Source organism: Cololabis saira, chromosome 18 (assembly GCF_033807715.1).
Source record: "Cololabis saira isolate AMF1-May2022 chromosome 18, fColSai1.1, whole genome shotgun sequence".
NCBI lineage: Eukaryota > Metazoa > Chordata > Actinopteri > Beloniformes > Belonidae > Cololabis > Cololabis saira.
In genome coordinates, this window is record NC_084604.1 from 37,781,348 (window position 1) to 37,803,309 (window position 21,962).

At 41.6% G+C, this 21,962-nt stretch overlaps 1 protein-coding gene across 5 annotated transcripts in view; it reads left to right on the forward strand.

Moving 5' to 3' along the window:
* The window catches only part of adgrg6 (adhesion G protein-coupled receptor G6), a 194,312-nt gene that overhangs the window by 121,512 nt on the left and 50,838 nt on the right, over positions 1-21,962 (forward strand). For all 5 annotated transcript variants that reach the window (XM_061746280.1, XM_061746285.1, XM_061746284.1 and 2 more), the window contains 15 exons: positions 584-695; positions 4,603-4,673; positions 4,790-4,854; positions 4,931-5,067; positions 8,005-8,170; positions 10,134-10,277; positions 10,373-10,495; positions 10,694-10,739; positions 12,816-12,922; positions 14,170-14,297; positions 15,938-16,209; positions 18,144-18,234; positions 19,981-20,131; positions 21,259-21,391; positions 21,526-21,627. In XM_061746280.1, coding sequence (XP_061602264.1) covers positions 584-695; positions 4,603-4,673; positions 4,790-4,854; positions 4,931-5,067; positions 8,005-8,170; positions 10,134-10,277; positions 10,373-10,495; positions 10,694-10,739; positions 12,816-12,922; positions 14,170-14,297; positions 15,938-16,209; positions 18,144-18,234; positions 19,981-20,131; positions 21,259-21,391; positions 21,526-21,627 — 1,848 coding nt within the window. The remainder of the gene's footprint in view (positions 1-583; positions 696-4,602; positions 4,674-4,789; positions 4,855-4,930; positions 5,068-8,004; positions 8,171-10,133; positions 10,278-10,372; positions 10,496-10,693; positions 10,740-12,815; positions 12,923-14,169; positions 14,298-15,937; positions 16,210-18,143; positions 18,235-19,980; positions 20,132-21,258; positions 21,392-21,525; positions 21,628-21,962) is intronic.

Sequence of the window (21,962 nt, forward strand, 5' to 3'; positions counted from 1 at the left end):
TTAGCTTGTTCTAAACATCCAACATTAGCTTGTTCTAAACATCCAACATTAGCTTGTTCTAAACATCCAACATTAGCTTGTTTTAAACATCCAACATTAGCTTGTTCTAAACATCCAACATTAGCTTGTTCTAAACATCCAACATTAGCTTGTTTTAAACATCCAACATTAGCTTGTTTTAAACATCCAACATTAGCTTGTTCTAAACATCCAACATTAGCTTGTTCTAAACATCCAACATCAGCTTGTTCTAAACATCCAACATTAGCTTGTTCTAAACATCCAACATTAGCTTGTTCTAAACATCCAACATTAGCTTGTTTTAAACATCCAACATTAGCTTGTTCTAAACATCCAACATTAGCTTGTTTTAAACATCCAACATTAGCTTGTTCTAAACATCCAACATTAGCTTTAAGGGGGGAACTTGTCCACATGATTTCTTTTTCCATTTTTGGCATGATTTTGTTAAATAATTAACGGTACGTAATTAAAAGGTTCCATGTCTTCAGTCTGAGGTCATGTTTACTAAAACCTCCGAGGATCAGATGATTGATCTGATGGTTCTTTTCTTCTGTAACAGAGAACTGTGAGGCCGAGAACCTGCTCCACTACCGGTGGCCCGAGACCCGGCCCAGAACCACCCAGTACCTGCCCTGCTTCCCCAACAAGGACCAGAGGGCGTCCCGGACCTGGTACACACATATACACACATATACACACATATACACACATATACATACATATACACACTTATATATACATATACACACTTATACACACATATACACACATATACACACTTATACATACATATACACACATATACACACTTATACATACATATACACACTTATACACACTTATACATACATATACATACACATACATATACATACATCGTAATACCGTAATACCGTATTCGAAGTGAAGGGCCCTCTGCATATAAGATAGTGTCATCAGCATATACCGTTTTGGCCCGAATATAAGACGAACCTGAATATAAGACGAACCTGAATATAAGACGAACCTGAATATAAGACGACCCTGAATATAAGACGAACCTGAATATAAGACGAACCTGAATATAAGACGACCCCCTCTTTTTCAACACTCAAGTTTGCAAAAAGTATTTTTGAACACCAAATTCAATTTTTATACAGAAAATAATTACAGTACATCTGAAACAAATGATTATAACAATATATTGGAGAGAAAACTAAGGAAGAGTATCAGCGCCATGCAGGAGAAAAAATATTTTAGAGGAGGAAGATTTTCTTTTATTGTGCACTTCGAGAAAAAAGTCGAAATGTCGAGAAAAAAGTCGAAATTTCGCCTTTTTTCTCAACATTTCAATTTTATTTACAAAATTTTGACTTTTTTCTTGACATTTCGACTTTTTTGTCAAAGTGCATAATGAAAAAAAAATCTTTCTCCTCTAAAATATTATTTTTATTTATCTCCTTCCAGGCCCTAATACTCTTCCGTAGAAAAAGCATGTTATTTTGCCTCATTCAAACCATCATCTTGAAGTTTTCATCATAACGTCTCCTCAGCTGCCGATTAACCTGCCGATCTTCCACCCACTTTTCCCCAGATTGTCGCTACATTTCTCCATTTTCTGTTAACTCTTCTTTTATTTTCTTCTCTTTTCTTTTTTTACCACTATTTTTTATTTTTCTTCTTGGTGACAGGGGTTGGCTTTGGCCTGGGGAGTTAAGTTCAGCATTTAAAGATATCTGGCGCCATCTAGCATTGTGAATGGGTATAACGTCTAGACGCCCACTTTTTCAGTCTTATTTCAATGCAAAAAACACGGTCTTATATTCCGGCCAATATGGTACTAAAATCCTGATATCTCTATGAGTTTAATACTTAGAATCATGACATATAAGATGGTGTCATCAGCATAAAGGTGGATCTTGGAATTGCCGACAGATTTGGCTACATCATTGATGTAGATGGAGAACAGCATTGGGCCGAGGATAGAGCCTTGTGGCACCCTTCTTATATTCGGGCCAATACGGTAGACAAATAAATAAATAAATACATTAAGTTTCCTCGGAAGTTAGACGTCCTCAGACGGTTTCTGGCAAGGCCACAAGCAGAACTTGAAATTCATTAAAAAAAGTAATGACGAAGATCAAAGCATGTTAGTTGAAGCGTTTCTGGTCCGTGGACTGTTCTCTCCATGTTCTCTACGTTCCACATGTTCTCTATGTTATAGATGGTCTCTACTCTTCGTCAGTGCCGATCCTGGCTCCCAGGGGGCCCTAAGCAGGAATCGTGCCGGCTGCCCATCCTTTGCCGGCGGCCGCGGCGATTTGGGCCGATTTGGGCTGATTTTGGCCAGTGTTTTTGCAGGGTTTCTCTCACCTTAAAAACAGTTAAAATCCATATTCAGAGTAGGTAGACAAACACATCAGAATGAGGTAGAAACATTTATTGAATATTACACCAAAACTCCAGAGAATGTGGTGCAAATCTTTCTCAGCAAACTTTCTTTTTTTTTTTTGGCTTCTGGGGATGTTCCTGGAACAACATATTCTGAGATTGGAGTATGTGGCCAAATACAGATATATGTAATACTGAGGCTCTTGGTCATAGTTTGAGAACCACTGAGAACCACAAGTTCACCACAACAATGGGGAATTCCACCCATTTTCATTCATACCTCCATGGTGTCCCCCCACAGATTGGAGGTATGTTACTGTTTTATTATTATTTCCACAATTCAACTTCCAAAGTTCCACTCCACCACACACCATCATTCTCTAAGCCAATATCTACCGTATCTTAATTACATGATGACATAGTAAAATATAAAAAAATGGTGGAATTCCTCTTTAAAAACAAAAACACGACATTGACGTTACTAGTCTGCAACACTGCAAGTTGCATGGAAGTCACGTTGGCTGGTTACCTGACTGTTGTTGACGCAGCTCATCATTCCGTTGCTTCTTTTTCTTTTTTTCGCACCCTGAAGGATATATCCTTTTCATTTTGCAGTCTGCAGTGTTGGTGTTACTGTTACTACTGTAACTCTGAACTAGGTTTTCTTTTTAGCGCCGGCTCGGTCGCCGGCTCGTAAACGTAAACAAACAGCTGCTGGCTGCTGCACCGTGCACGCATGAGATTGAACGTCAAGTTACGTTTTTGGATTCACAACGCACCACTGCGCAAATACCGTAGCAGCAGCTGTGGCGAGGGGTCTGTCTTTAGTACTCAGATAGTGGGAGGATCCTATAGTACGTTCTTTGCCTAAACTCCGCAAATTCGCTCAGGCAATTGGGGGCCCCTGGCCGTCGGGGGCCTTACGCAATGTGCGTATAGGAAGGGCGGGGCTGCTCTTCGTGTTCTTTCTGTTCTCCATGTTCTCTGCGTTTCTACGTTATACATGTTCTCTGCGTTTTGCATGTTTCTGCGTTCTACATGTTCTCTACATTGTACATTTTTTCTACGTTCTCCATGATCTCTGTGTTCCACGTGTCCTCTGCATTCTACATATTCTCTACATGGTACATGTCCCCTATGTTCTCCATGTTCTATCCGTTCTCCCCGTCCTTTGCATTCTCCATGTTTTCTGCGTTCTCCATGTTTTCTGCGTTCTCCATGTTCTCTGCGTTCTTCATGTTCTATACGTTGTACATGTTCTCTACACTCTACATGTTTATGTGTTTTCCATGTTCTCTACATTCTCCATGTTTTTTCCATTCTCAATGTTCTTTCTGTTCTCCGTGTTCTCTACGTTTCCGCATGTTCTCCATGCTCTCTGCGTTCTACTTGTACTACATGTTTTCTATGTTTTACATGTTCTCTACATTCTCCTTGTTCTGTATGTTATAGATGCTCTCTACGTTCTTCGTGTTCTTTTTGTTCTTTATGTTCTCCACGTTCTACATGTTCTCTGTGTTCTCCATGCTCTCTACGTTCTCCATGTTCTTTCCATTTTACGTGTTTTCTGCGTTTCTGCGTTTTCCATGTTATTTCCATTCTCGATGTTCTTTCCGTTCTCCGTGTTCTCTACGTTTCAGCATTTTACATGTTCTCTACGTTCTACATGTGTCTGCGTTTCTGCGTTCTACATGTTCTCTACGTTCTACATGTGTCTGCGTTTCTGCGTTCTACATGTTCTACATTGTCTCTACATTCTTCATGTTCTTTCCGTTCTTTATGTTCTGCGTATTCTCCATGTTCTCTCCTTCCACACGTCCTCTACGTTCTCCATGTTCTCTATGTTATACGTGTTCTCAACGTTCTTCGTGTTCTTTCCGTCCTTCATGTTTTCTGCATTCTCCATGTTCTCTACATTCCACATGTTCTCTATGTTCTACATGCTCTGTACGTTCTCCGTGAACTTTCCGTTCTCCATGTTCTTTGCGTTTCTACGTTCTACACGTTCTCTAAGTTCTACACGTTCTCTACGTTCCACATGTTTTCCACCATGTTCTCCACATGGTTCTCTGTGGTTCTGTGTTTTCCGTGTTTCTGCGTTCTCTGTGTTGATCCTGCAGGCTTGACATCTGTAACTATGGTAACGGTCTCCATCTTCCTCCCCGCCAGTTTGTCTTTTCACCCGCATCGTTTGTTCCTCTCCTCCAGCTGGATAAACCCGGAAAGCTTCACGTCTTCCTGGTCGCCGGCGAACTTCACCAACTGCACGGTGACCGCAGGTTCGTTCCGGCGCTGCATCATCAATAACAATAATAATAATAAACCAATAACTCAATAATCAATAATTCATTTAAATCAAGAGAATCATTAATGTGACGTCGTGTTTTGGGTCCAGAAAACGCAGCCGGCGTCGCCGAGCAGCTCGCCAACTTCACCAGGAACAACCTGTCCAACGACGAGGTGGGAGCCCCGCCCCTGATTCCGCCGCCGCGTTGCTACGGCGACGGTCGCTAACCCCTCCCCCTCCCTCCCCCAGGTGTCCCAGGTGGTCATGAAGGTCAAGGAGCTGGTCCAGGTGGCCCGCATCGACACGGCGGTGGCCGAGACCGTCGTCAACATCATCTCCAACGTGATGCTCAGCTCCGAGACGGCGCCGGTCAACACCAACAACCGGTAGGCTCCGCCCCCTGCTGCCGAGGCCCCGCCCCCTGCTCCAATGGACCAGTGTTGTTTTTGGCAGCCATTTCATATTTAGTCTTAGGGTGCTTTCAGACCTGTGGCCTGTTTGTTTTGTTCCTATTCAGTGGCTGAATCGATACAGTTGTTCCGTTTCTCGCCTACGCCGTAGGTCCTGCATCGATTTAATGCGGAACCATAAATCAGGCTTTACCCATTCATTTATGTGTTACCGGCGCAGAGCGGAGCTCAGCGGCAGGCAAGAGGCGCCTGCCGCGGTGTTTGCGCTGCACAAACCCTGCCCGAATTAAACATTGTTTAATTTCGCCGTGCCGCGCTGGGACGACATCTCGGCACGTCCAATAGGAGAGAAGGTGGTGGAGGCTGCACCGACTCTTCTCCTTGCACCGGTCGCACATACACATGAATGGAGTTGTATCGGTTGCTGTGTGGATTATGTTCTCACTACAATGAATGGAATCGGGCCGAGACCACCTCTCCTAGGAGATCTCGGCTCGCTTGTTTTGTACCGTTTCAGAGCGCGATTGCTGTGTTCACATGTACCAAACGTTCCGATCTTTCGGGGGAAACGCTCCCTGTTCCGGAACAACTGCTCCAAACGGGACAGGAGTGAAAGCACCCTTAGGCTTCATCCGAAAACGCATCCTTCCACCCTAATGAGTAGCAAAATGAGTGTGCGAGATTTTTTTATTGTGTCCGAAACATTAGTACGTACTCAATAGTATGTACTATCCATACTCAATAGTATGTACTATCCATACTCATTCTGGAGAAATGTATTAGTGTGGATTGATGGACACTAGCTGAGCAGAAACTTCCCACAATGCAATGCAGCGGTGTTTGTTTGCTAAGTGATACGTATATGTCATCAGTGTTGTGCATGAATGATAGTTAGTCTTATGCACTGTGCGAAATACCCATCCATATTCGGGGGGGTCCCTAACTCGCGTTTTTTTTTTGTTTCTTTTGTTTTTTAAACAGTGTGGCCCTATACAATAAACCAATACAATCAGCCTACTATAGCCTATGACAAATACACGCACACTTGTAACCATTTTAGATGCACGTTGTTTTACTAACAGGAGGCAAAATTGTGCATTACGATGCAGAATGTTATTTACAAATTAAATCTGATAATTAAAATAAATAAAAGACATGTGAATAAATGAATAAATGCCAGGGATAGGACACTGGCGCACGACCAGTGCATTGCAGAAACTAATAAACAAATAAAATAGGCTAATGTATTTTTTTAGATAAATAAAAAAAAATACAATGAAAAGGAATTGTGCATTCAAATAACAGTAATAACAACAAATGCCACTATCGGAGACGTGCAATCAGTGCACTTAAACAGGTCCTCAGCCTGCACAATGATGACTGGTTATTTAACGTTATGTAACCATCCAGGAAATTATGTTTTAACACAGCTGTGTGAACACAGTCACAAATTCCACTCATAACAGGTCATCACGCAAAATAATAATAACAATAATTAAAAAAAAACATTAGTTCTCAGGTGGGTTCAGGCCATATTAAGCAGGCTGGCCTCTTACCTTCAGTTAAAGAAGTCACTGCTAGCAGCGGGGGTGCAGTAGCATCTGCCCCGGAGCACTCGGCCTCGACTTCACTTCCTTCACCAGAGGGGGGAGAGGAACGGGACCCTCTGTTGTGACATCGTCTTATCTCTGGCTGACACTCACGCCTTTTTTGATGTGAACCCAAAGTGTGCAAGTGACACACTCTGAGTTAGCTTCCGCTTAGCCATGTTATTGTGGCATCTCAACTAGCCGGCCTGGTCGTTGCGCTGTGCTGGCGCACATGGCTAATTTACATACATAAAGGGGCGGGACTTGTGTTAAACCAATAAAAGTTTTGAATTGTGAATACTTGATTTGGCGATCTCTTAAACATATTTCATTGACCATTAGTGACAATCAAATTATCATATTATATTATATAGCTGAATTTATTTATTTTTTTGACAACATTGAGACCCCCCCTAAATTTGGCTTTTGAGTCCTTCAAGGGGGCTCAAGAGTTAATCGGGGGGGTCAGACCCCGAACCCCCCCGATATTTCGCACTCTGGTCTTATGGTGCCTCCGAAATACCGTACTAAACAGTATATACTCAAAAAGTATACTTAAATTCGGCACACTTTTGAGTAAATATCAGTAGTAGCATTAATTGGGACGTGCTACTCAGAGCCACACGGCAATTCCTGCCGTTGGGAGGGGGAGTTGTTACCATGGCAACAACTCCTGTCACAGCAGCAGTAGCAGTTGTTACCATGGTACTGCTACTGCTGCTGTCACCATGGTAACAGCAGCAGTAGCAGCTCCGCTCCGCTCTTTCCTGTTTATCCTGGCCCAAACAAGATTACATTATATAATATTATTACATACAAATATTATAATATTAATATTATATAATAATATTATTATACTTAATATTATACTTATGACATATACGTATCACTTAGCAACCAAACACCGCTGCATTGCATTGTGGGAAGTTTCTACTTAGCTAGTGTCCATCAATCCACACTAATACATTTCTCCAGAATGAGTATGGATAGTACATACTATTTAGTATGGATAGTACATACTATTGAGTACGTACTAATGTTTCGGACGCACTAAAGAATCTCACGTACTGTTTTTGCTACTCATTAGGGAGGAAGTTTGGGATTTCGGTCGCAGCTTTAGTCTTTTGGACAAAAATGTTTATTAGTTTTAGTCACATTTGAATCATTTCTATATGTGATAGTTTTAGTCGACAAAAACTCAAAAAGGTTTTAGTTAAAAAAATAAAAGATTCCTGGTTCCCTGGTCCCCCCCCCCACTGACCCGGTTCCCGGTTCCTGGTCCCCCGCCCCCCCACTGACCCGGTTCTGGTTCCTACCCCCCCAGGGCTCTGCGGGCCGTGCAGGAACTGGCCCAGAAGGTGGAGTTCGCGGGTCCGTCCATCAACATCTCCTCCAGGAACCTGGCGCTGGGCGTGGTGGCGCTCAACTCCGCCACCTTCAACGGGACGCTGTTCAGCGCCTTCATCCCGCCCAACTCCACCGACCCCAAGGTGCAGTCCTCCTTCCCCTACGTAGTACAAGTACCTCAGATACCTGGAATCCTTAGTACAAGTACCTCAGATACCTGGAACCAGTAGTACAAGTACCTCAGATACCTGGAATCTGTAGTACAAGTACCTCAGATACCAGGAATCTGTAGTACAAGTACCTCAGATATCTGGAATATGTAGTACAAGTACCTCAGATACCTGGAATCAGTAGTACTAGTACCTCAGATACCTGGAATTAGTAGTACAAGTACCTCAGATATCTGGAATATGTAGTACAAGTACCTCAGATACCTGGAACCAGTAGTACAAGTACCTCAGATACCTGGAATCTGTAGTACAAGAACCTCAGATATCTGGAATATGTAGTACAAGTACCTCAGATACCTGGAACCAGTAGTACAAGTACCTCAGATATCTGGAATATGTAGTACAAGTACCTCAGATACCTGGAACCAGTAGTACAAGTACCTCAGATACCTGGAATCAGTAGTACAAGTACCTCAGATACCTGGAATCTGTAGTACAAGTACCTCAGATACCTGGAACATGTAGTACAAGTACCTCAGATACCTGGAATCCTTAATACAAGTACCTCAGATACCTGGAATATGTGGTACAAGTACCTCAGATACCTGGAATAAGTAGTACAAGTACCTCAGATACCTGGAACATGTAGTACAAGTGCCTCAGATACCTGGAATCTGTAGTACAAGTACCTCAGATATCAGATACCTGGAATCTGTAGTACAAGTACCTCAGATACCTGTAATCTGTAGTACAAGTACCTCAGATATCAGATACCTGGAATCTGTAGTACAAGTACCTCAGATATCAGATACCTGGAATCTGTAGTAAAAGTACCTCAGATACCTGGAATCTGTAGTAAAAGTACCTCAGATACCTGTAATCTGTAGTACAAGTACCTCAGATATCAGATACCTGGAATCTGTAGTACAAGTACCTCAGATACCTGGAATCTGTAGTACAAGTACCTCAGATACCTGGAATATGTAGTACAAGTACCTCAGATACCTGTAATCTGTAGTACAAGTACCTCAGATATCAGATACCTGGAATCTGTAGTACAAGTACCTCAGATACCTGGAATATGTAGTACAAGTACCTCAGATACCAGGAATCAGTAGTACAAGTACCACAGGTACCTGGAATCAGTAGTACAAGTACCTCAGATACCTGGAATCTGTAGTACAAGTACCTCAGATACCTGGAATCAGTAGTACAAGTACCACAGGTACCTGGAATCAGTAGTACAAGTACCTCAGATACCTGGAATCTGTAGTACAAGTACCTCAGATACCTGGAATATGTAGTACAAGTACCTCAGATATCTGGAATATGTAGTACAAGTACCTCAGATACCTGGAACATGTAGTACAAGTACCTCAGATACCTGGAATCTGTAGTACAAGTACCTCAGATATCTGGAATATGTAGTACAAGTACCTCAGATACCTGGAACCAGTAGTACAAGTACCTCAGATACCTGGAATCTGTAGTACAAGTACCTCAGATACCTGGAATCTGTAGTACAAGTACCTCAGATACCTGGAATCTGTAGTACAAGTACCTCAGATATCTGGAATATGTAGTACAAGTACCTCAGATACCTGGAATCTGTAGTACAAGTACCTCAGATACCTGGAATATGTAGTACAAGTACCTCAGATACCTGGAATCAGTAGTACAAGTACCTCAGATACCTGGAATCTGTAGTACAAGTACCTCAGATACCTGGAATCTGTAGTACAAGTACCTCAGATACCTGGAATCTGTAGTACAAGTACCTCAGATACCTGGAATCTGTAGTACAAGTACCTCAGATACCTGGAATCATCTCCTTGTTTCTTCCCTTCTGTTTCTTCTTTCCTCTTCCTCCTCATCATCGTCTTGTTTCCTCTCCCCGTCCTCCGTCTCGTTGTCTCGTCCTCTCGTCCTCCCCCAGATCGAGTTTGAGCCGACCATTAGCCCGTTAGCTCAGGTGACCCTGCCGTCCTCCCTGCTGTCGGGCGTCTCGCCCAACGAAGCCGCCGGCGTCTCTCTGTCCAGGATCAACTTCCTGTTCTTCAGCAGCACCAACCTGTTCAAGGTGAGAAACGCCCCGCACAACCAGGACGACGAGTAACCGCCCCCCCCGTGACCTGTGTGTGTGTGTGTGTGTGTGTGTGTGTGTGTGTGTTGCAGAAGGACCAGAACAGCTTGTCTCTGAACAGCTACGTGGTGGCCAGCAGCGTGGGAAACGTCTCCATCAGAGACCTCAAGGATCCGGTCAAGATCGAGATCGCTCACCTGCTGGAACCGGTGCAGGTGTGTGTGTGTGTGTGTGTGCGTGTGCGTGTGCGTGTGCGTGTGCGTGTGCGAGTGCGTGTGCGAGTGCGAGTGCGTGTGCGAGTGCGAGTGCGTGTGCGAGTGCGAGTGCGTGTGCGTGTGCGTGTGCGTGTGCGAGTGCGTGTGCGAGTGTGTTCCACTGATAAAGACTAACGTCCTCCCCCTGTCCCCCACCAGGCGTCTGCACATCGAGAGTGCGTCTTCTGGGACTTCAGTCTGAACAGTAAGTCTATCGTTGCTGGTTTTTATCAACCGTCTCAGGTTTTGTGTTCCAGGTTTCGTCTTAAACGGAAGCTCATGATTCATTATCTTTTAAGCCTCATATTCAGCATCTAGTCAAGAAGTTGATGCTGAAATTGGGTTTTTATTTTAGAAATAAGGCCTGTTTTTCCCCTTTATTCCAAGAAGAGACTTGTTGAGTCAACTTTTATGCAGACGATACTGTGATTTATTGTTCTTCTTCCCTAAACCTGACACTCTGTCAGTTAAAACTAGCTTTTAACTGTGCAGTGAACCCTGTTCAACCTGAAGCTTCTTCTAAATGCAGATAAAACAAAACTCATGACATTTTCAAAGGCCTAATCCAAGCCAGTGAATCTCCCATCAATTATTTTTCAAGTTTCTGTCACAATAATGGTATCTTGGATTCCCAATTGATTATTCATTAACTTTTAAGCCTCATATTCAGCATCTAGTCAAGAAATTGAACTGAAATTGGGTTTTTATTTTAGAAATAAGGCTGGTTTTTCCTTTTATTCAAAAAAGAGACTTGTTGAAGCAACTTTTATTTTTGTGTTTGACTACGGCGATGTCCTTTATATGCATTTATCTGCTCAATGTCTTCATGCATTGGACTAGGGCTGGGGATCGATTCAAATGTCAGGAATCGATTCGATTCCGATTCTTAAGATTCAGAATCGATTATCAAGATTTGATTTGATTCCGATATTGATTTGGGTTAGTGTTAATAAAACAGTTTTTTGAGCTGTTGCATGAATTATATGACTGTAGTTCTGCAACATATTAATACTAGTATTATATTGAGATTCAACAGCAAGTATTGCAGCTAATGATGCTGTAAGGACCAATCAGCTCCCAGAATGCTGATAGAACTGCTTTCAGAAACATCGTGGGTCAGAATTACCAAACAGATCCAGGGAGGAAACAGAGACGGAGGAAATCAGTTTTAGTTTTTAACACATTTCGTTTTCATTTTTTCCATTTTTCGGTCTATCAGGCAACCACCTGGGGCGGCAGTAGCTCAGGTGGTAGAGCGGGTCGTCCAATGATCGGAAGGTCGGCGGTTCGAATCCCGCTCTGTCCCAGTTTTCTGTCGTAGTGTCCTTGGGCAAGACACCTTACCCACCTTGCCCCGTGTGAATGTGTTTGAATGTGTATGAATGTTGGTGGTGGTCGGAGGGGCCGTTCGGCGCGATATGGCAGCCACGCTTCCTTCAGTCTGCCTCAGGGCAGCTGTGGCTACAAATGTAGCTACCACCACCAGAGAAAATGTGTATGGATGAATAATGATTTCTGTAAAGCGCTCTGGGTGCCTTGAAGGGCGCTATATAAATCCAATCATTATTATTATTATTATTATTATTATTTCAGTTTTTAATTTTTGAGAATTAAAGTTTTTAGCATTTTATGCAAATGTAACCTCAAGACAGTATATAAAGTAATGAAATATAGACAAGTTATGTAATTATAACTGAACACTTTAATGGTTTCATACTTTTAAACATATTTAAAGGCAAAAACATGGTAGTAGTTATTCTGGTGTCCAACAAAACATTCATTTTTTGGGCAAAAACAAAAAAAATTCCAAAAGTTATTTCGATGTAATAAATAACTAATAAATAAATAACTCAAATATGCTTTTCCTTATGCACTTCGAGAAAAAAGTGAAAATGGCGAGAAAAAAATCGAAATGTCAAGATTCATGTTGAAATACATTTTCGAGAAAAAATTTGAAATGTTGAGAAAAAAGGCGAAATGTCGACTTTATTCACCTAATTGTATTTCAAAAGTGCACAATAAAAAAAAAATCTTCCCTTCTCAAATATTTTTCTCCTGCATGGCCCTGATTCTCTTCCGTAGAGATGTGATGGAATTCAACCCTTAAATTGTTGAAACCAGCCAGAATCAAACAACAAAAAATATTCAATTTTCCACACTCAGAATGTCAGAATAAACCAACTAACTTATTATTTAACCAAGAACTGAATCCAGCAACATGTTTATGATCGTATTGTTATTGTGGAGCAGGGTTGATGTAGTGTCTCTGTTCCGCCACCAGAGGGAGACGGAGGCTGGAACAAAAGCGGCTGCAGCGTTTCCGCAGAGTCGACCAGCAACAGAACCATCTGCCTCTGCAACCACCTGACGCACTTCGGCATCCTCATGGTGAAAACCTCAGCTTATTCCTTTACAGTTATGAATGAATGAATGAAGTTTATTCAATCATGACAACACAAAAACAACACAACACCAAAAAACTTTTTTTTTCACACAAAACCAATAATCCTGTGTTGAACAATTACTGAAAAGGCAGAAGCAAACTGATTATAAAAGCCTCTCCTATATTACCAACTTTCTTTTTTTGGCTACCGACCTCCAGAAAAGCAAAGAAAAAACAGAAATGCAAAGAAACATTAACAGATAGTCAATCACACTTACTGTATAAGCTTCAAAAATAGCTTTACAAACCATTTTCTTAAAAACCAAAAGAGAATGACATGTTTTTAAATATATGTTTGCATGATTCCAGAATTTAACTCCAGTAATGGAGACACGTCTCCTTTTCAGACCTTTTTTAGCTTTTTGTAAAGTAAAATGGCAGACACCTCTGAGATTATACGGAGTCTACTGAATTGAAAAAAACCTCTGTATTGAGTCAGGGCACATTTTTGATTTTGCTCTGAACATAATTTGCATGATTTTATAATAAAACAAATCATAAAATGTAATAACATGAGAATTTAGAAAAAGTGTCTCTGTGTGAGCGTATAGTAATCAGCCTTATTGATGATTCGTATGGCTCGTTTTTGCAGTTTTATTATTGAATTTAAGGTGGTTTTAAAGGTGGATCCCCACAATTCCACACAGTACGATAAACAGGGAACAATCAATGATGGTAGATCAAATTCAAAGCCTTGGAATTCAGTACATTTCTGGATTTATACAGGATTGCAAGTGATTTGGAAATGTTCCCTTTAATGTATTCAATGTGTTGTTTCCATGTTAACGTTTATACAAAATAAACAGCCGTGACGTGAATAAAACAGTTCAGTTCTGGAGTTTTACACACCAGGATGGGATCTAAACCTGATCCTGACCGGTCCATGAGCAACAGACCCGTTAAACCCGTAAAACATCAGGAACAGGAACATCTGGAGTCCCGGTTCGGTTTGAGTTAATGCAGTTTTTATAACTGATTTCATTTATTAATTTATTTTGAGGTGACTTTGACGGGACGTCCCCGACTTCAGTTCTGTTGATCAGGGAAGAGAACCAATTGAATTTGATTTGGGGATACGCAGGATTGGTCTCCAGAGGTCTGTTGCTCTGGTTCCTGGTCTCTGAGGTCTCTGGGGACGTTTGCTGACCTCCATGATCCTCCTGTGATCTGATCCGTTTCTTCTTCTCTGCAGGACGTGTCTCAGTCGTCGTCCCGGATTGATCCGGAGAACAAGAAGGTCCTGACCTTCCTCTCCTACATCGGCTGTGGAATCTCAGCAATCTGCTCGGCTGCGACGCTGCTCACCTACATCGCCTTCGAGTGAGTCGGGTCTCCAGACTCGGGTCTTTGGTCCCAGGTCTTAAGTACCTCTGATACCTAGAACCAGTAGTACAAGTACTCCAGTACAAGGTTATAAAGTTTCTTTTTGGCTTAAACTCTGATGGACTGATGACGAGCCACAACTCATTAACACTCGTCTGTTTAAGGCCCCGTTTCCACGTAGCCGGGTATTTACAAAATACGTTTTGAAACATTCCATCGTTTACACAAGATCGTTTTCAAAATCTCTTCGTTTACACGAACCCGCATAAATATCTGTTAAGGTGCTATGAGCAGCCAAACCTACAGGGGGCAGTGTAACGAGAAGATAAAGTCATGCTAGCCAATCAGAATCCTGGAAAAAAACATCAACAAATGACACGAGTAACTTCCAGTTACTTCCAAGATGAACCAGAGTCTTTGGTTTGGAGTGACAGAGAAGTGGAGTTACTTCTCAAAATTTTGAGTTTTTTCTCAAAATTTCGACTTTCTTCTCGATATTTCGATTTTTTTCTCGATATTTCGACTTTCTTCTCGATATTTCGACTTTTTTCTCAAAATTTCGACTTTCTTCTCGATATTTCGACTTTTTTCTCAAAATTTCGACTTTTTTCTCGATATTTCGACTTTTTTCTCAAAATTTCAACTTTCTTTTCTTTTTTCTTAAAATTTTGACTTTTTTCTCAAAATTTCGACTTCTCGATATATTTCGACTTTTTTCTCAAAATTTTAACTTTCTTTTCGACATTTCCAAGTTTTTTCTCAAAATTTTGACTTTTTTCTCAAAATTTCGACTTCTCGACATTTTGACTTTGTTCCCAACATTTCGTCTTTTTTCTCAAAATTTTGACTTTTTTCTCAAAATTTCGACTTCTCGACATTTTGACTTTGTTCCCAACATTTCGTCTTTTTTCTCAAAATTTCTCAAAAACGATATTTCTCCCTCTACGTTTTGAAAAACACCATCATTTCCAGGAACCTGCATAAATATCTGTTAAGGTGCTATGAGCAGCCAAACCTGCAGGGGGCAGTGTAACGAGAAGATAAAGTCATGCTAGCCAATCAGAATCCTGGAAAAAAACATCAACAAATGACACGTGTGAAGCCTGAATAATATGGTTTCGCGCTAAATCTGCGGCGTAGCCTACTGTATGTACGGTGGCGTCGCCGCGTAGCCTACGCCGTAGGCTCTGCATTGGTGTAACGCGGAACCATAAATCAGCCTTGACTGTCAGTTACTTCCTCGTTTGCAGTGACAGAGAAGTGGAGTTACTTTTAAGTGTGACTTTAGAATATAAAGCAGGTAAAATACAAGAAAATATTGACGGTTACAAACTAATTGTAACCACAGGTGTCACTCATGACGCTGGTGACGTTTCTGTCTCATAATGTGACGTTCTGAAGAATAAATGTCAGTTTCTCTCCGTTTACAAGCAAACGTGAAGACGTAGGTTTTAAAAATCTCCACTTAGACCGGAGTTTTCAGAAATGATGGTTTTGGAGACTTTGAGCTTCGTTTTCGTGTAAACGAACAAACAAAAAACACATGAAAACACCAGCGTTTTTGCGCCATATAAACGGGGCCTTAGTTCTCACTAAAAGCTTCTCGCTCCTCTGAAAGTTTCCTCTCCGTGTCCCAGGAAGCTGCGGCGCGACTACCCGTCCAAGATCCTGATGAACCTGAGCAGCTCCCTGCTGTTCCTGAACATGGCCTTCCTGCTGAACGGCTGGCTGGCCAGCATGGTGGACAGCCAGGCGCTGTGCCTGGCGGCCGCCGTGCTGCTGCACTACTTCCTGCTCACCTCCTTCACCTGGATGGGCCTGGAGTCGGTGCACATGTACATCGCCCTGGTCAAGGTGTTCAACACCTACATACGCAGATACATCCTCAAGTTCTGCATCGTGGGCTGGGGTGAGTCAGGGGCCCGGGGTTTACTTAGATTTCTGTCTTTTTATTTTCTTATAAAAATATTTGAGATTTTTTTTATTGTGCACTTCGAGAAAAAAGTGGAAATGTCGAGAAAAAAGTCAAAATTTCGCCTTTTATCTTGACATTTCGACTTTTTTCTCAACATTTTGACTTTTTTCTCAACATTTCGACTTTTTTCTTGACATTACGACTTTTTTCTCGAAGAAGTGGCCCAGGCTTTTATTTAGATTTCTGTCTTTTTGTTCTCTTATTTAGATTTATTTATTATCAAGAAGAATCAAGAATCAATCTTTATTGTCACATCATATTACTAAGTAACATGGATAAAAATCTTGGTTGTGCAAGCTCATTATTGCAGTTAAAAAAAGATAGAGAGACAAAAAACAAAGTGCATAGTGCATGAATAATTACATGATACCGTAGGGTCATACACATGCACTATATATATATATATATATATATATCTATATATATATATATATATATATATATATATATATATATATATATATATATATATATATATATATATAATTAGTGTTGGCCAACGATTACAATTTTTAATCTTAATTAATCCATGATTTCTGTAATTAACTATGCGATTAATCACGATTAATTGCAAATTTATTCACACATTTTGTGCTGTTCTAAATTACCTCAAGGTATTTTTTTTATGTTTTTAATACTGTTAACAACATGAGAAAGGGCAAATATGCTGCTTTATACCAATGTTTATTCAACTTTCCACAAAAAAAGCTTTTGACCTGAATGTAACATTCCTTCACCTGATCCTCAGAGCTCAGCCATAAACTCACGCGAATCACAGTGTGCGTGCGCCCGTCTGTGCGCGTGTGTGTGTGCGGGGAGGGGGGCATTATTGAGTTTTATGTTTTATGTAAAGCGCTTTGCGTTGCATTTTTTATTTTGTAAGAAAAGCGCTTAACAAATAAAGTTTGATTTGACTCGTCCTCTTTTGCAAGCTGCTACAGCGTTGTTTGCTTTTGACGAGGGGTGGGGGGCATCGAGCGGCGCAGCGCGCTGCGCTCTTTGGCTGCAAATGGTATTTGAGACTTGACGTACTTCGATGGTAATTCATTTCAAATCGACAGTACATGCAAATAACTTCAGTCTTGTCCAGCGAACCATCTGCATCTTTTGGAAAGTGAACTAACCGTTCAAAAGTCTCTTTTAATTCTCCATCTTTTCAATCCACCGTACTTTTCCTCCAGCTACGGGTGCCGTCGAGCGCCAGAAATTATATCATGCCTTTTTTTTTTTTTAATCATGCGTTAAAAAAAATTGGCGGCGTTAAGAGGACGTTAAGTTAACGTCTCGATAAAACGAGTTTTGTTTTATCAGCATTTAGAAGAAGCTTCAGGTTGAACAGGGTAAACTGCACAGTGTTGTAACTGACATTGTCTGGGTAGAACAATAAATCACAGTATCGTCTGCATAAAAGTTGATTCAACAAGTCTCTTTTTGGAATAAAAGGAAAAACAGGCCTTATTTCTAAAATAAAAACCCAATTTCAGCTTCAACTTCTTGACTAGATGCTGAATATGAGGCTTAAAAGATAATGAATCATCAATTAGGAATCCAAGATACCGATATTGTGACACTGTCTCAATTTCGGAACATTGAACAATGATTGATGGGAGATAAACTGGTTTAGCGTCGGCGCAGAACAATAAATCACAGTATCGTCTGCATAAAAGTGAAAATTTGCCTCAGCAGCATTTTGATAAAGACAATCCATATAGATAATAAAAAGTAAAGGCCCAAGGAAGATATGAAATATGAGAACAGGCAGGAGAGACTATAGTGATGCCAGACTGTCTCCTTGCTTCCTTCTGTCCGAGCACATTCCAGTACCGTTAGCCGTGACGCTAACCTCTGGACGGCGGGTTGTGTTCCAGGTGTGCCTGCAGTCCTGGTGGGGATCGTCGTCTCGGTGGATAAAAACTTTTACGGGGTTCTGGAGGACAGCGAAGACGATTCGGCGAAGATGTAAGTGACGGCATTAGCACAACGGCTCGGACGGGGCTCGTGTTTTATCTTTTAAAAACCCAATGAGATGGTCCTCTGCAGTTTAATCAAATGATCGTTATTTTGATCTGCTGACTGGATGAACGGGAAGCTCGGTGAGTTGTGGTCGGGACCAACCAAGGAGTTCTTTCTGCTTCAGATAAAGAGATAAAAAGATAAAGATGTGATGCACTTTCCTTTTTTTGGAATTCTGTTACCAAGCTGATATCTCAATGTTTACGTGTATTTGTTTCTTTGTCACCTCGTTTATGTCTTTTGGGAACTAGTATGTCAGACAAGTTGAACAAATATCAATGCAGATCTATAGATCTTGCTATGTTGACAGCAAGGAAATGTATAACCTTAAATTGGAAACAATCTAAGCCCCCAGTATTAGCCTATTGGTGGAACAAACTCTCAAGCTCCTTACACTTGATGATATTTACTACAAGAGTAAAGGCAAATCCTCAGACTTTTTAAAAATATGGCAATCTCATACAGAATTTGATTTTAAGAATTCCGTAGGTAATTGTAAGGCATAGTGACAATAAGACCTGAGTGTAATGGTTTGTGTTGTTTTGTTGCCATCTTTGTTTTAAGTGGGGTTTTCCCACCGTTTATGTCTGTGTTGTTTTGTTAGGTTTTTTGGGTTTTTTTTCGTTGTGTTTTGAGGGTACATATTTGGATATCATTTTGGTTCTTTAACGGACCAGCCCCAACTTAGGATAAGAAAAATAATGATAATAAGTTTTTCCTACTTTTTTTTTTTTTTTTGATAAGTCCCCTTCATCAAGAAGTATGGTAGGAATACTATTTAACTATTTAATTATTATTTCAGAGTCATTGATAGAACAGATATGTTATTACTATCTGGTATTCTCGATTAGTGCAGTGAGTAGAATTTTTGGTTAGTATATTTGGCATGATTATAGCACTATGAAATATGTTTTGGTATGTATGGACTTTGAATTTTTTTTTTTTTTTTTGGAGGAAGTTGAGTTGTGGGGGTTTTGTGTTCTAGCGTTGTAGCTTCAGTCAACACTGTGTGATTTCTGGATAAACTTTTGTGATGTGATAGCTCTGGTAGGTAGACATCCTACCAGAGCTACCGGAGGTAACCAGGTTACCTCTGCTAGGTCTTCGTTCGGAGCTCAGAAGTCGGTATAGTGCTAAGCAGCACTGAAATGAAGATGCTCAATGATCAAGTAAATGAGAATTAGCATTATTTAGCACCACAGGTTAGCATAAGCTAATCCAGTCAAGCTAAAATAGCTAACTTAAGTGGGCGTTTCCACTTTTAAGAAGGACCTAGCAACATGTTGCTGTGTAGTAAGACGAGGTAGCAGTATTTTTTTTTTTCAAGAAACTTTATTTCAATTCCAGAAACATACAATAACATTAAAATAAATGGCAGACATCATTCAATAATATAAAACACAAACATACATAGGCATCATTATAGTCCAAGCTCAATAAAATGCAAGTGACCTTAACAATTACACTAAATAATAAAAGGAAGGCAATACATTCAGATATCCGTAAACATTTCTTTTATAAGGTTGACCGTGGTATTACATTTTTTGTTATTAACCAATTGTATTGTCTCAAAATACATTTTCAAATCAACTTGACGATGTAGCAGTAGCCGTCCTCAGGAACCTGTGGATGACATCACAGGGGCGTGTCCAGGTGTGTTTCTACAGCCTGTGCTTGTGTCTTGGCCCTCAGGTGTTGGGTCAAGGACATGAGTGTTTTCTACACCACCGTCGTCGGCTACTTCTGCCTGGTGTTCCTGCTCAACGTCGCCATGTTCATCGTCGTGATGATGCAGATCTGCGGCCGCAACGGCAAACGCAGCAACCGGACCTTCAGGGAGGAGGTGGGTCACACGTTCCCGTCCCAACGATCGGAATGATCGGGACGATCTGAACGATCGGGACGATCTGAACGATCGGAATGATCGGGATGATCTGAACGATCCGACCGATCTGTAGGATCGGAACGATCTAAACGATCTAAACGATCTAAACGATCGGAACGATCGGAACGGTCGGAATGATCGGGACGATCTGTAGGATCGGAACGATCTAAACGATCTAAACGATCTAAACGATCGGAACGATCGGAACGGTCGGAATGATCGGGACGATCTGTAGGATCGGAACGATCTAAACGATCTAAACGATCTCAACGATCCGACCGATCGGAACGATCGGAATGATCCAAACTATTGGAACGATCCGAACGATCCGGAAGATCTGAACGATCCGACCGATCGGAACGATTTAAACGATCCAAACAATCGGAATGATCCAAACTATTGGAACTATCCGAACGATCCTGAACAATCCACGATCAGATGATTTGAAGAATCGGAATGATCGGACTGATTGGAACGATCCGAAACGATAGGGAAGATCTGAACGATCGGAACGATCCAAACGATCCTGAACAATCCAAACGATCGAAATGATTTAAAGAATCGGAATGATCGGACTGATTGTTACGATCTGAACGATCCAGACGATCGGAACGATTGGAACGATCCAAACCATTTGGACGATCCGGACGATCGGAAAGATCGGAACAATCGGAACGATCCAAAACGATCGGAATGATCCGAACAATCTAAATGATCTGAATTATCCAGATGATCGGAACAATCCGAATGATCCGAACGATCTGTACGATCGGGATGATCCAAACAATCTAAATGATCTGAATGATCCGGACGATCGGAACAATCCGGATGATCCGAGCGATTCGAACGATCCGAACGATGGGAATGATTGGAACGATCGGAACTATCCGAATTATCCAAACGATCTGAATGAATCCAAACAATCCGGACGATCTGAATGATCCGGAACAATCAGAACAATCGGAACGATCCGAGCGATCGGAACGATCCGAGTGATCAAAACAATCCAAATGATCCGAACCATCTGTACGATCCGACTCTGCACCGCACCGGTGAGAACGGGCTGAATCGTGTTTCTCCTCCAGGTCCTGAGGAACCTGCGGAGCGTCGTGAGCCTCACCTTCCTGCTCGGCATGACCTGGGGCTTCGCCCTGTTCGCCTGGGGACCCGTGTACCTGGCCTTCACGTACCTGTTCACCATCTTCAACTCCCTGCAAGGTACCGCGGCCCGATCCGAACAATACGAACGATCCGAACGCAGCCCGCCAGTCGGCTGTTGGTGGCGGGCGGCCGGGATAAGATGAGCGGGGGTCTTCTTCTTCTATGATCCTCTCTTCTTCTCGTGTCCGCAGGTCTCTTCATCTTCATCTTCCACTGCGCTCTGAAAGAAAACGTCCAGAAGCAGTGGAGGAGGTACCTCTGCTGTGGCCCGTACCGTCTCTCCGAGAACTCAGGTACGTCCACCTGTCTGCCCCCCCCGGCGTTAGTGTTAGCATTAGTGTTTTTGGTTTCTAGTCTGGAAGTGCAGACGTTCATGGTCCTGTAGCCCCGCCCCACAGCGATGGGGCTCAATCACCTGGTTGGGGCTCGGCCTAATGGCCTACCGGAAGGAATGGTGTGTTGTTTCTATCAGATGTAAGTCGCTTTGGATAAAAGCATCTGCTAAATATTAGTAGTAGTGGTAGTAGCAGTGGTAGCAGTAAAGTAGGGCTGTGCGATTAATCGATTTTAAATCTAAATCGGATTTATTAATCAAGACGATGTTAAAAAAAGGAAAATCGGAAAATGG